Source organism: Zingiber officinale, chromosome 6B (genome assembly GCF_018446385.1).
Source record: "Zingiber officinale cultivar Zhangliang chromosome 6B, Zo_v1.1, whole genome shotgun sequence".
Taxonomy (NCBI): domain Eukaryota; kingdom Viridiplantae; phylum Streptophyta; class Magnoliopsida; order Zingiberales; family Zingiberaceae; genus Zingiber; species Zingiber officinale.
Window position 1 is genome coordinate 93,441,287 of NC_055996.1, and position 14,125 is coordinate 93,455,411.

General features: G+C 38.0%; 2 protein-coding genes across 8 annotated transcripts; one reads left to right on the forward strand and one right to left on the reverse strand.

Moving 5' to 3' along the window:
• Positions 1–1,112: 1,112 nt before the first annotated feature.
• LOC121993213 lies at positions 1,113–4,848 on the forward strand. 7 transcript variants are annotated; one of them, XR_006115118.1, is made up of 6 exons: positions 1,113–1,348; positions 2,611–2,694; positions 2,769–2,841; positions 2,905–2,956; positions 4,454–4,521; positions 4,615–4,848. XR_006115118.1 is itself a non-coding variant. In XM_042547910.1 (5 exons), exons 1-4 carry the CDS (start codon positions 1,140–1,142, stop codon positions 4,471–4,473), a joined length of 354 nt encoding a protein of 117 aa, XP_042403844.1. In that variant the 5' UTR covers positions 1,114–1,139; the 3' UTR covers positions 4,474–4,521; positions 4,615–4,848. The 7 variants fall into 7 exon arrangements, 3 of the variants coding, with proteins under 3 accessions (XP_042403844.1, XP_042403845.1, XP_042403846.1); XR_006115119.1 differs by having other exon boundaries at positions 4,454–4,509; XR_006115117.1 differs by having other exon boundaries at positions 1,114–1,348; positions 2,909–2,956.
• Positions 4,849–5,599: 751 nt separating this feature from the next.
• Positions 5,600–7,703, reverse strand: LOC121991248. The gene is made up of 4 exons (XM_042545257.1): positions 6,884–7,703; positions 6,553–6,780; positions 6,395–6,486; positions 5,600–6,344 (listed from the first exon to the last, which is right to left on the reverse strand). The coding sequence occupies exons 1-4, from the start codon at positions 7,667–7,669 to the stop codon at positions 5,612–5,614; spliced, it is 1,839 nt and encodes a 612-aa protein (XP_042401191.1). The 5' UTR covers positions 7,670–7,703; the 3' UTR covers positions 5,600–5,611.
• Between the last annotated feature and the right edge of the window lie 6,422 nt (positions 7,704–14,125).

Consider the following 14,125-nt stretch of genomic DNA (forward strand, 5'->3'; position numbering starts at 1 on the left):
TTATTCCTTGTGTTGTTATAAAAGATAGATAGATATACTGCTCTCCATATAGACATACCCAGAGAAGTTAGGTAGCTTCGTTTGCTAACTTAAGTTTCGGTTTAATTACGTCACCGGCCCAAATTGTTAATTAATTAAAGACGATCACAGTACAAACCAAATAATAATGCGCCAGTTAGTGGCAACTCAATTTTGGGTGAAGGGATGAGGTACGTATTCACCAATGTTCGTGACTCGTATGTACATCAGTGAATTAAAGAAAGTGGGAGGGTGTGATACATGAGCCCCCTTTGAGTGCCCCACACAAGCACAGCTGCACAGGCACGTAGATGAGCCTCCTTTGAGTGCCCCATGTACACAAGTACATGCAGTCAGGAGCCGAGCTTCTTCAAACTTTCTCCAACTCCTTCTATAAACTCTAATATCATTCCTTCTAGCCTGATCCCTTTTGATCTCATCCTAGCTGCTAACTGATCCCTCATCCTCTCTGTTTAATTTGCCTCTACGGGACTTCATTTTTATCATGGAATGGGTGTAACTAGCGGTGAATGCGAGAGCTGGCCAAATAGATAAGAAAGTTTACTCAATTTTTTTTTTAGTAAACAGTAAAAAATAAACTTCAATTCCTCATAATAATTGTATGCAAATATAGTTTCCAAATGACAAATTATTATAGTAAAAAGATTATTATATTCATCTCTTTCTCAAAGTTTGCTCGGAAATAAATTACAGGGTCAAATTGATTAAGAAATGAAAAAAAAGACCTTTTTGAGAACATGCCCTATTAAAAATTGATCCTTTATCTTATTATAATAAATCCTCGAACTACAAGATTTAAAATTAACAAACTAGAACGTTGATTATAATATCTCAAATTGACCTCTCATATAATTAATATCAATCACCAAGTCAACTGAGTCTTGGAAATAAAATCAAATTTGAATGTATACAACTAAAACGTAATTGATTAATTATTTTAAAAATAACAAATAGAAAGAAGAAAGAAATGCTAAAAAAACTCGAAGAATAACAAATATGAGCATGAATATCTGTGGGATACGAATGAAAATTGAGGGGATGAATATAATAAATGATGAAGATGAGGATAAGGATGAAAATTGTGGGGATGAATATAATAAATGATGATGAAGACGGAGGATACCCAAATCTTACCTAAACCCTGTCTATCTGCCTTCCGCATTCTTAAATCTCGATTCCTCACTCCTCCAGGAATCCCTCTTCGTTTCTTCGATCACCTCCTTCGTCTTAATCTATCGGAAGTCGTCATTGCAGTCTTCCCCGTCGTCTACGCCCGTCGCCCCTTTTTCTCACTCTCTAAACCAGAAAGGTATGGGATATCTAGCAAAATTCAAAAGTAATTAGCAACAAATAGAACAAATCAATTGCTTCAGCCTTTTTGCCCACCTTCATGAATTTGTTCTTCACGCGACGAACTTTTTCCCTGCCACATATTATAGTTGATCGTTCTTAGATTAAACTATGAGCTTGATTAGAGTTGCATAAAGTAGGGCAGCGTATTTGACAAAAAGCATTGTTGAGCTTGTCTCCCCGCTAGCATAGTCGATCTGCTAATGCTTTTGCTGAATTTGACCGAAGCTAGATTAAGATCCTACTTCATATTGGCTTAATTCCATTCTAATATTTTTCAATATTATTGTAAGAAGGTGTCCGGATTTAAATTTTAGAAGAAATTTAAATAAAAATGATATTTGAGGAGATGAAATGGGAGGACCTCACTTTTAATTCAAAGGATTAGTATATGTGTGGTTAAAGACAAGGTATGCTCTTCCAATCTGTATCTGAGAAAGAAGTATAACTTGGGATTCTTGGTGATACCTTCTTATATCTTACTAATTACTGATGACATTCTTGTATCAGATGACTTTTGCTCTACCTATATTTTGTCGAATTAGTGATTTATTTCTTTGCCCTCTGTTTTTTTTTTAAGGAGTTGCTCCTTTTGTAATCTTATTTTTCACTTAATTTTGTAAGACCAAGGTTGTTAGATTTCTGAAAAAAATAACATAGGGATTGCTTGGTATCATGAAGAAGCAGGTTTAGCCTTTCAATCAAAACCTTATTTTGCATGAAATTGAATCTAAAACTTGCCCTGTGGCAATATAGATCCTTGGCTAAAGGATTTTCTCATCTACTTACCTAGAAGAGATCGTGTTGATTGAATGGTCAAAATGACTGATCCATGCTTGGAAGCTCGTCTCCTTGCTAATGAAAAGAGGGAGACTCATCAATGAAATCCTTTGTGTTGGTGTGTTCAGAAAGCTTCACCCATGTCCCTCATGATTCTTAGGACAGACATTATTTTCCACTCCTGGTAGCATTGTGTTGGTTGTTAATTATTTTAATGAAAAGCTTAAAGGTTTGCTCTGCAGTAAGTTAGATTTTTTTAGTTAAAATTAAAATTTAAGTTTTTTTTAAAGGTTGTCATTTTATGATGGTGATGCAGTCCTTTCAACATAATTGAGCCATTATATAGTGAACTAAAAAATAATTTTGTTTCTTTTAGAATAGAAAATTTATGCCTCATCAGATGTTGGGATGTCTCTAATATGCCTTGATAATTTCTTGTAGAGCTGTTACCTCTTATTTTCTTCTTTGGGTTCATATTTGTCTCCCGAAATGGCTGCAGAGCATTCAGCTGACATGTTGAAATAGGTTGGATGATGTAGAGTTTATTCTTGCTCTTGTTTTCAAATTGCCAACTTAGTGCCAACACTGTTCTTGTTCAGGCAAATAGAGAAGCAAGGTGAAGTACTAATGGAGGCATATCGTTCAATGTCCCATGAGCTACATCGACTTCAGGTCTTCTGAATACTGAAAATAATTATTTCTGTTGTTTTGGCTAATTCTTGTGTTCATATGAAGATAGAGGAAGAAATGCTCATGCAGAAACTGTACAAGATGATGAGTGTGAACGGTATGCTAAACAAGCTACAATTTCTTTAACCTCTTTTGTTCAAACTGTTCTAGAGAATCAAAATCTTGTTGACTCTGTGTGCTAGAATGTGTCAAATTAACTTACTATCAAGCTACTAATAACATAAGAGAAATCTTCTTTTTTAGTTATTCTTGTTGTATACAGCTCTAAAAATAAGAAAAATAATTAAATATGACAAACTAAAAAGTAAATCTTGCCTATTAAGAAATTAAATCAAACTCAGTATCCTAGAAATTAGCCAAGTTTATCATAAAAGAATAAAAAAAAATATTATACAATAAATAATTGGAAGAAAAAATCTTATCAAGTGCAGACAAAGTTGAAGGTAACAATGTGAACTCAACATCTAATAAGGTGAAGTTGACATGTAGAATGACAATGTAGAAAAAAATGATAGTGACTTAGAAGCCATGTCATGATTTAGTCCATGATACTTCAATATCAACATTTGATAAGGACATTTTCTATTGCTTATTTCATTTCAATTTCTAATAAAATGAAATAAAAGATATTGGTACATTGTCGTGAATTGAAGGGATCACCTAAAATATTTTTGTTATAAATAAGCATCAACTTGTTCCATCTATTATTGTTTTATTAATGAAATATTATATTATTTCATATAACTTTAGAAATCAAGATTGTAGAACTATTTTTTGATATTTTATAATTTTTTATTTGAATGCCAATTTGCGATTTAATAATTCACCAAAATGATTCACGATAAGAACCATGATATGATTACCTTAGGAATGACATTACAACCACATGATATTTATAGGGAGATGAGAATTGTGGCATCATTTTTCCAGTAGGTAATTTGATGGTGCATTTTGACAATCTCAAAACTGATGGGGTTATTTTGAAAAAAAAAATCATATATAACATGGGGTGATCTCAATTTTTTTATATTTTTCTAAAAAGTTTAAAGTGGGCTGATGTTTGTTTAAGTTTCATGTTGATTAGTTGACATAAAAGGCAAATAACAATGGGAAATCTCTCTCTCACACACATTTATGTTTGTGTATTTATAATTTATTATGTTATTGTACTTAAAAAATTTTCAAATTAAAAATGAAATGAAAGTGGAATTTTGAGTTTCTCCTACTCAATCATTAAGTTCAAACAGAAACCAAACAAAAATTGACAATTTCACCCAGTATGCAAATTGAAACAAAACCTATAAATTGAAAATTTTGGCTTAGATTGGTTTGATTGAATTTTGATTTTTGGTTTCAGATTATAGATATCCACCTTAGTCATTCTTAGGGAGGCCTAGATAGGTAATACCTTGATTGGTTCATGCAGCCAAGTCATGTCTCGAGCTCAACTATAGATTCCCCTACTTATACTATGTCTATGTATAACCCCCTTTTTTAAAATTATATTACTAGCTATTACAAATCCGGAGTTGACATCACTTAATTATATTTAAATGACTTGATTATTTGTATTTGAATGAAGTTTCCTGTGCAGGAAAAGAAAAGAAAGAATGATTCAACTAAACATGCAAATGAATTATTGGAGGAAAGGTAATGCAAAATGTAAGCACATTTAATGTGGAACCTATTGTTTTACTGCCCTATTTGAATTGGAATGTTGATTCTAAAATTCATTCTCCATTCGCGTCGTTGCAGTTTTGTGAACACTTTTTTATTCCGTCTGCTAGCTGACTGCTGGGACCTTATGATTCAAGAATAATACTTGCTTACGGGGATCTGATGGTTGAACCTAAAAGCAATTAGATTAACCTACACCATCTATGAAAATTCGATATCATGACATGATTGTGTTAGTATCTTTAACATAAATGTGAATGTTATTGCACACTCTAAGCAATTATTAAGTTTCTGCATATCATTGTGAAGAAATTTCGGTATTTGATATCTGTGGAATTATGGCAGATCATGCTAGTGCCAAAACTTAATTCAGAGTTGCATGTGTGAACTCTCCTACCCTGTTGAACTTTGAAGTTGATACTGCCCCTACCCTTCAGGAGTGGCTTTGTCGCCTTGCTTTTCTTTATGCGTTCGTCTCCTTTCTTGGGTTGATGTTATCACACAAATTGGCACCCTCTTCCAATCGATGGCCAAGGAGAGACAAAGATGCCCCTTCACTCCCTTGAACAATATTGAGACCACTACCTCCCCATGACATGCCTGTGTATGCACAGCTAGAAGAGAGGGAAAGAATGACATCCCTTCAGTCGATCCTTGTGCAAGCAACTGCTCTAGTCAAATTTTGCAAAATTGCAATGTACTTCCATCAATGACTTGATACTAACCTTATACTCACCAAACCAAAGTTGCATACATCCTCTAGACACGTAGCTAATATGAAATAGCCCAAGGGAAGATCACATACATTATTTTGGTTCATAGAATGAATTGACAATCCATAGAAACAGAGTAGTGACATAGATGAATTCATGGATCTATCCATCCATGTCACTTCAAATTCCAACATATCAAAATAAATAATTTTAAATTTGATACACTAAATAACTAAGAACAATTGATATTCTAAGTTCATATATATATATATATATATTTATTTATTTATTTATTTTTTTTTATTTTTATTTTTTTGATTCGATGACTTGACTTCTCAATTTGGCCGCTCTGCAATGGAGTCTTAGCTAGTGAGCATGAGCTCACCATCCTTCTCCTCATCAGGCACGTTCATGCTCTCCAGCGCAACCGCTGCGCTCTCAACATGCCCCATAAGAACGCTGTAAATCTTCCATCTCACTCGTTGGCATGCCTCCACTTCGTCGTCCTCCGTCGACAGGGTCTCTCTCACCCTGTCCCTCGGCCAAGTTGAGTCTTTGCTGGCGATGCTGTTCAGCCAATCGTCGACCCTTTTCAGCTGGCACAGGAGGGACGCTACTTCCGATTCGCATGAATCAGATCTCGATCCGTTTACTGAATCGAGAAACTTGTCGATATACCGCAGGAACCATCTGTTGAACTCATACTGCAATGCATTTGAAGCCGTCAGGAGGCTGCTCCCCTTAGACACTGCTGCGTTGTTCTTCGGCTTGGAGCTTGACGTGCAGGGGTTACTCGAAGCCACTTGCAGATCTTCATGTGCGTTGTTCTTCTGGGTTGGGAGCTTCGAGAGATCCGATCTCATGCCCGCTTTGATCCACGAGGTGGCGCAGCTCTTCCTCTCCGACGCAACCTGCGAGACTGATCTACCTGAAGCATGACCACTGGAACTGAAATCGCAGGACTGCACGATCAATCTCGTCTCCGCCAGCTTCTGGTGAAAATCCAAGAAGCTATTCACGACGCGTTGCGAATCGCCGTCCTTGTTGGCCTGCAGCTCTGCATACGTGCTGCAAGAAGCAAAATCCGAGGAGAAAAAACATGGTTCAATGAATCATGAAACAAGTTGACTAGTCTTTGATCTTACTTCATGCATTCAATTAGTCTCTCTGAGGCAGAGGCTTCCAGCAATGAGTCTATGGCAGCCTGAAGAGCAGTGTCTCTTTGCCTTATCACTTCCTGCAGAAGGTATAATCTGATGAAGCCATCAAATTGTTGTTGACTCTATCGGAGGAGAACCATTACCTTTCCTTGCCTGATCAAATTTGGAGGAAGCAGAGCCCAAATCACATTGATTTTATCATGACACTTGGTGTTATAATTGTCATCTGGAGAACACAAATAACTGGATACAGAGGACGTCTCTGAGCTAGTTTTATCTGAATCAGCGTGTTTCCTTTTTGTAGGACTTGCAACGGAATTGTGAGTTTTCTCGGTGATTCTTGAGGTGAAACTGCTATGCTGAGGAGAAACCTATCGAATTATATGATTTGTGGTTTTCGATCATTCTGAACGAGCAAGAGAAAAAATTCATGTAAAATTGAAGTTTTAAATCTGAATTTCGAGGACAACTTACACAGGCGCTCTGGGACTTCATGTACTTTCTCCGCTCTGCAACCTTGCAGCCGGAGTCCCAGTTCTTCCTTGACTGGGGCGTGAATGGCGAGGAGGAAGACGAGGAGGAAAAGGATAGTCTCGAATCGTCGGAGTCGTAATTTTCCTCATCGGCAGAGGCCGAGAAGGTCATGTTGTTGAGCATGTCGAGGCTGTTGGAGCCCCTCCGTTTGGCCTCCTCCCTTTTCATCACCGATCTCTGGAGGGGAGAAGTGGCAGGGGAGGAGGTCGTGCTAACTTCGAGGCTCCGGTGGTGGTCGCTGATGAAGGAATGACTCCTCAAATGCCGCTTCTTCTTCTCGGGCGGGGGGAGAGGGGGTGTGGTAATGGAGGGGCGGAAGACAGGTGAGGATTTGGGGGCAGGGGAGGGGTAGGTAACGTCAACAGTATCGTGATTGCAGGGTTGGCGGCCGGAGAGGAGGCGGAAGTCACGGAGGACAGGAACAGGGGAGGCGGGCTCGAGGCGGCGGACGTTGATGAGCTGGCCGGTCTGGAGGCGGTCAGCCAGGATGAGGTCGTTGAGGTCGGAGGAGAGGGAGACGAAGGTGGAATGGGAAGCGTCAGAGACCTTGACGTAGAAGCCTCGATCGGGGCGGAGGTCGGCGCCAGAGAGGGCGGGGACAATGCCGGTAATCTGGAGAACGGAGGCTGGGGCGTGGAGTGGGCGACGGCGAGGGGAGGCGTCCCTGGAGGGGCAGTCCATGTCTTGGAGGAGGCGAAGGAGGACGCCGGGGCACAGCGACGCCATGGGAGGTGGCGGAGGAGATGGATCAGCCCTCTTCTTCGACGGAAGCGGACGAGGCGGTGGAGGGGAAGGTTTGAGTTGGCGGGAAAGGGGGAAAACGGTCTCGCGAGTTTGGTGGCGGGAAGCCCGTCGGTTGGTTTGTGGTGGAAAAAGAAATAAACTAAATTTGCAACAATACAATTTTTTTTTAAATTTTTTTTTAATAAAACATAAAATGTTAAATTAGTGGAAATATTAAATAATTAAAGGTGAATCTCAACAATATATTTATTTTAAAAATATAATCCCGGAAATATGGTATCACGGTAGGATATTCAAATTGTTACTTAGGTATCTGTGATTTAAATCCCAACTATGACGTATTTGTAAACTTCTGTAGAGCAGGACCGGTCTCCATGGGACTGAGTCAGTCATCCAGGAATTATCATTTTTTTATTTTAAAAATATAAATTTAATTTATTAGTTGAGTTTGGGTTACTAAGATCAAACCCTAATTGAATGATTTTTTTTTGTTCATTAGTTAATTAAAACAAGATCAATAAATGAATAATTAAGTTGATTATGATGATTTTTGTTTGTGGGTGAGTCTCAAAATACAACAAGATCAAGAAGTAGTAATTTCATCTTGAAATCTTATTATATTGTGTGCTAATTAGCATCAATTATATCACAATTTCATATTTTTCTCACGCATTTCTTATTTGCCTTGTCCATTACATTTGATATATCATTACATGCTACATTTTAAACTAACTCTTCGTTAAAATGTTTGATATAAAAAATTAACATAGTTTGTTCATCCACCAATCCAAGCTAACCATTTAAACATACAAAATAATGTTCGTATGGCCAAATATTGTGAATCCATGACAAACTCTTTACATTTTCTTGCGATCAACACAACTAAAATACTATAGTTAAATTCAAATGCATGGTGTGCGATCAAGATATTAAAGTGATAATTCAAACATGTGGACATGCATGGAGCTAGCTTCAATCGCTTCATTAATGGTTTATTGTAGCGGAAGCTGGAAGTAATGTTCACTCATTGAATTTTACTTGGTATTCACTTTATTGAAATGACTAATTCAAGGGTTCGTTTTTTTCACTTATAGATACACTATGAAAACCTCTTTCTCGGAGGAAGGAAAGTCTCGTACAAGCAAATACGAGAAATACAATAAGAAACACACAAGCAAATACAAATGAAATCGAAAATGATTACAATACTTGAATCTTGCTTAACCTGCTTTCTTCTTACTTGGAAAATACCTCTTGATGTTTGGAAAGTGCAGTAACTCTTGTATTTGAGAACTCAAGAATCGGTGGCCAAGAAGTGTACAAGAGTTACCTTTAAACCATTGTGAATACCCTTTTCTAGGGTTCACTTGACGCCTCTAATCAATTAAGTTTTTCCCTTTTCGATTGCCACATCATCTGACCATCCAACAACCAACAAAAAACTTTTTTTTTTGAACTTGAATCGATTGTTGAGTCATACCAATCTATTCAGCAGTTTCTAATTGATTGTCCCAATCATTTCAGAAGATTTCTATTCATGAGAGAGAGAGTAGCCTAATCAATTGCCCAATCGATTCTCAAACTCTCTGTTCTCTTGCGACAAAGGATTTAATCGATTGGTCAAAACTTGATTGATTGCTTAATCGATTCACAACCTTTTGCGATTTCATGTTCGCGCAACTGTCGACCATCTTCCTAATCGATTCGGGCCTCTTCTATTCATCACGAAAACAACCCTAATCGATTGGATCAATCAACCTAATCGATTATGTTATTACCAATCGATTGTCCTAATCGATTACCCAACCCTAACTCTCTTGATCCAAGTCTAGGGTTCCCTTACCCAACATCCAGTCAACCGTGGGCTGTTGGGTCTTTCCCACCAAGTGTTGGGTCAACCCTTGACCCACTTGGACTGTCTCTTTGCCAACCTCTCGTTGAACTTCCGATTACCATGTGCGGTCCTTCTTGACCCACTTGGACTTTCTTTTGTCTAATCGTAGTTAGGACTAGTTATTTGGTAGGCTTCCACTCCGCCTAACCTCAGTTAGGGATTTTTTTTGCCAACGAGTGATCCTACTTGACCTACATGGACTTTCTTTTTCTAAACTACAGTTAGAACTAGTCACTCGGTAGACTTCCACCTTGCCTAACCTCAGTTAAGACTTTTCTTTGCAACGTATGCTCCTCCTTGACCAACTTAGACTTTTCTTTGCCTAACCACAGTACGGACTAGTCACTTGGTAGACTTTCACCCTTTCCTCTCTTATATTGTCAAATATTTAATCAACCCTGACTTACTTGACTTCTTCTCACATATTGTCTAAATATCAAAACTCAAACTAGAATCCACTTGAACTTAGTCAAACTGGTCAACCTTGACCTGAGGATGATTGCACCAATAATCTTTTCATTTTTGATGTTTGACAATATGTTAAGTTTGGCTAACTTATTAGCCCAACTTCATCCCGTGCTCAAGCATGAATGAGAGTTTCTAACTTAAACCCTACATTTTCTCCCTCTTTGACACACATCAAAAACTCTTCCTGAGAGTTAATTTGTGCAAAGAGACCCAAATGAAAGTCTCATACCTTTCATTTGTATCCTGTGTTCACCCTAGAGCATTTATCCATCACAATGAATATTCTTAATCTTCCATTGTCTCTAATGCTCAACCTAGAACATTCATCCATCACAATGAAAGTTCCTAACCTTCCATTGTCTCCAAAAAATATTTAAATCATGTCTTTAAGAAAGACCTCCCCCTCAAAGCATGCACCAACTTCTATCATTGTACCAATAATGATTTGGAGTTTTTAAACCTTTAGGAAACCCAAAATTGAAGTTTTGAGGTTTATAATTCAACTTTGAAAATAAATCTCTTAACTCCAATTTAGTCTCTTTTAACCATTCTTTTCATATTCCCATTATGAAAATTACCCTTAAATACTTACTAAAGCATTTTAGAGGGTTAAGAAGGGTTAACTCGACTAAACATAGCTTAATGAACTGAAATCATACCACTTAAACCAAAAATAACCTTTCTAGTCAATTAGTTTTAGCTACTAATCGATTCTGTCTTGTCCGAATTGACTAGCATTGGGAGCCAGTAGATTACCGTCATTCTAATCAATTGCCCTAATCGATTACACCCTCTTAATTGATCACCGAATCAATTTCATGAGTTTTTATGCTCACGAAAAATCACCACCAATCGATTTCCCTAATCAATTGGTGTACAACAATTGATTGACCTAAATTCTCTTACTTAGAAATTGATGGGCACACCTTCTTCAGCTGAAGTTCCCTGAAATTGATGGGCACGCCCTTCTCCTTAATGGCACAATTTTCTAAGTTCTCCTCCTAATCTAAATCTTCTCTTACTTAGAAAAATATTTTTTGTACAAAATTTTAGTTAGAAGTTTTTATTCAAATTTTTTACAGTGATAAGACAGTAAATTCTCTGTCAGAATAAAATTTGTTTGAAATTTTCTGACCATTAATGAATTTTCTATGAATTTTTTTTATCAAAATGTTAATTTTTAATATTAAAAATTCCAAAAGGCAATCTTTTAAAATTAAATTTTTTACAAATATACTTTCTATTTTACATACTTCAAAAAAGTTAGAAGAATTTTCGAGCTCAAAATCTATTTATTAATTATTTTCCTTAGCAAACATATCTTTTTGTGTAAAATAATTAATTTTCACTAATATTAATGTTATTTTTTTGTGTGAAAACTTTATCTCAACATTGTCTAAGTATGTTTAATTGTGAAAAAAAATTTAGAATTTTTAAAAGAATACAAATAATTTTAAAATAATTTCTTCAAAAACTAATTTTTAAATCATAAAAATTTAAAATTTTGAAAACTAATTTCCACAATTTTTTCTAAAAGTTAGTCACTATTAATTTAACCCTTATAAAATTTACCTAATTTTTTTTTGATAATTACCCCTATATTTGATGTGATTAAAGAGGGAGAAATAAGATTAATTCTAGGGGGAGGAATAATTTTATTTTCCAACTTATTGAATTGAATTGCATAATGCATTTGCATACTTATTTATTTTACTATTTTGATTTAACCCTAACTTAATTTGAGTTGATCTACATCAAAAAGGAGGAGATTATAAGTTGTCGGGGGTTTTTATGTGATCAACCAAGTCAAGTTAGACTCTACGTATTTTATGCAGTGCATTTGAGTATGCAGGGACTTAGGAGCACAAGAAGTTAAGAAAAAGACATAACTGTTGGTGCAACATCTCTCAGGTCAAGGTTGACCTGGTTGACCAAGCTTGAGTCTTGGTTTGAGTTTCGATGTTTGACAATACAAGGTTGATTGAAGAAGAGTCAAGTAGGTCAAGGATTGACCGGATACTTGATTGCGAAGTCCTAACTGGGATGTTAGGCGAAATGAAAGTCCTGGTGAGTGAAGCCAGGCAGCAGAAGAAAAGTCCTGGTGAGTGAAGCCAGGCAGAAGAGAAGTCCTGGTGAGTGAAGCCAGGCAGAAGAGAAGTCCTAGTGAGTGAAGCTAGGCAGATTGGAAGTCCTGGTGAGTGAAGCCAGGCATGATGAAGAAAAGTCCAAGTAGGTCAAAGGGATTGACCGGATACTTGGCACAAAGAAAAGTCCAAGTGGGTCAAAGGGATTGACCGGATACTTGGTGAGGGAGTCCTAGCAGGTCAAGGAAGTGACTAGATGCTAGGCATGACGTACCAACAGGGTAAGGTTGACCGAATGTTGGTTTGGGAGGCTTGGGACTTGGTTTTGGGTAAAAACCAAGAGCTGGATCAATGAGTGGATTGATCAATGGATCGATCAGTGGATTGATCAGTGGATCGATCAGTGGATCGATCTAGGCAGTTTCCCAGCGCACAGAAAGCCTCTAGATCGATCAGTGGATCGATTGGGACGCTGCTGCTTCGCGCGATAAGCGCTGGATCGATCCGTGGATCGATCCAGGCGTTTTTCCAGAGCACAGAGGCGCTCTGGATCGATCCGTGGATCGATCCAAAGCCTCCCCGATCGATTGGGAGCATTCCAATTGATCGGGATTCGACCATTAGCATCGATTTAAGCCGCAGGTGTTCATTTCCTTCGGCATTGCTTCCACGACAGACTTCAGATCTTCACCAACTCCACAGAGCTCTCCACGCCAGTTCTTGAAGTTCTTGGAGGTTCTTCCAAGTCAAGAGGCGGATCTATTGCAAAGAGGAAGAAAGCTAGGGTTAGGGTTTTCTTGTACTCATTGTAAGCTTTGTGCTTGTATTTTGTATCCTTTCCCCTTCTTCTTGTAGTGTGAACTTGTAGGGCTTCTCCGCCTTCGGTAGTTACCGAAAAGGAGGGTTTTATTAGTGGAGGGTGCGTGAGTAGGTGTGGATCCTTGGACTAGTCACCTCTTGTGAGGTGGATACCAAGTAAACCAACCTTGTTAGCGTTGTGTGATTTGTTTCTTGTATTTCCACTACGCAACTTTGAAGAAACAAGCAACGACGAGCACCTAGCACGCGATGAGCTATTCACCCCCCCTCTAGCTACTTTTCGGTCCCAACAAGTGGTATCAGAGCGAGGTCGCTCTTCACCGGAGTCATCGCCGGAAGGGGCAAACAAAACAAGCCAAGCTAGAGGGTGAAGAAGTTGGAGCAAAGTCTTCAAGTTCAAGATTTTATCAAGCTCAACTTCAAGATGCAATTCCAAGATGGACTTGGATTTGACACAAGGGTGGCTCCACCATATTCATCTACAAGCTTTGATCTTTGGAAATCAAGGATCGAAAACTTCTTAATGGTGGAGATAGAGCAATGGTTTGCTCTCATGGAAGGTTTTGAAGATCCCACAAATTCCAAGGGCAAAGTACTCAAGAGGAGCAAGTGGAGCCAAGACCAAATCCAAAGATGTGAGGCCAATGACAAAGTGACCAAGCTTTTGGTCAATTTATTGCCGAGCAACATCTTGGAGAAAATAGGAGAATTTGAAGATGCCAAAGAGCTATGGAGCAAATTGGCAAAGATTCATGAGATCCCCTCCACTGTACAAGATCAAGAAGAATCCAAAGAGGGTGACTCATTGGATCAAGACCAAGAGGAGGAAGACTCCGAAGTTGAGAGATGCTCAACTTCCGAAGAAGAGGAAGTCCAAGAAGCTTCATCCTTAAAGGAGTGCAATCAAAAGAGCAAGGAAGGAGTATATTCTTTGTTTCATGTACAAGAGGATGAAGAAGAAGGTGAAGTCTCCACATCTAGGATTGAGGAGGAGCAATCCTTGGTGACACCGGATCAAGAAGAAGGAGAAGCTTCTACATCGGGGTCAAGAGAAGAAGTGGAGGAAGAAGCTTCCACCTCCACAAGTCAAGCTAAATCTATAGGAGGAAAATCATTTGCGGATCAAGAGGAAGCCTCTACCTCCGGATCCAAAGGAAAAAGTGTCATCCCTAC

Coding starts and splice junctions, on each gene's coding strand:
- LOC121993213 (XM_042547910.1), top strand. CDS start 1,140: ATGATGATGAAGACGGAGGATACCCAAATCTTACCTAAACCCTGTCTA. Junction 2,842..2,904: donor ATGAGCTACATCGACTTCAG/GTCTTCTGAATA, acceptor GTTCATATGAAG/ATAGAGGAAGAAATGCTCAT. Junction 2,957..4,453: donor CAAGATGATGAGTGTGAACG/GTATGCTAAACA, acceptor TTTCCTGTGCAG/GAAAAGAAAAGAAAGAATGA.
- LOC121991248 (XM_042545257.1), bottom strand. CDS start 7,669: ATGGCGTCGCTGTGCCCCGGCGTCCTCCTTCGCCTCCTCCAAGACATG. Junction 6,781..6,883: donor TGAAGTCCCAGAGCGCCTGT/GTAAGTTGTCCT, acceptor ATAATTCGATAG/GTTTCTCCTCAGCATAGCAG. Junction 6,345..6,394: donor AGACTAATTGAATGCATGAA/GTAAGATCAAAG, acceptor TGAACCATGTTT/TTTCTCCTCGGATTTTGCTT.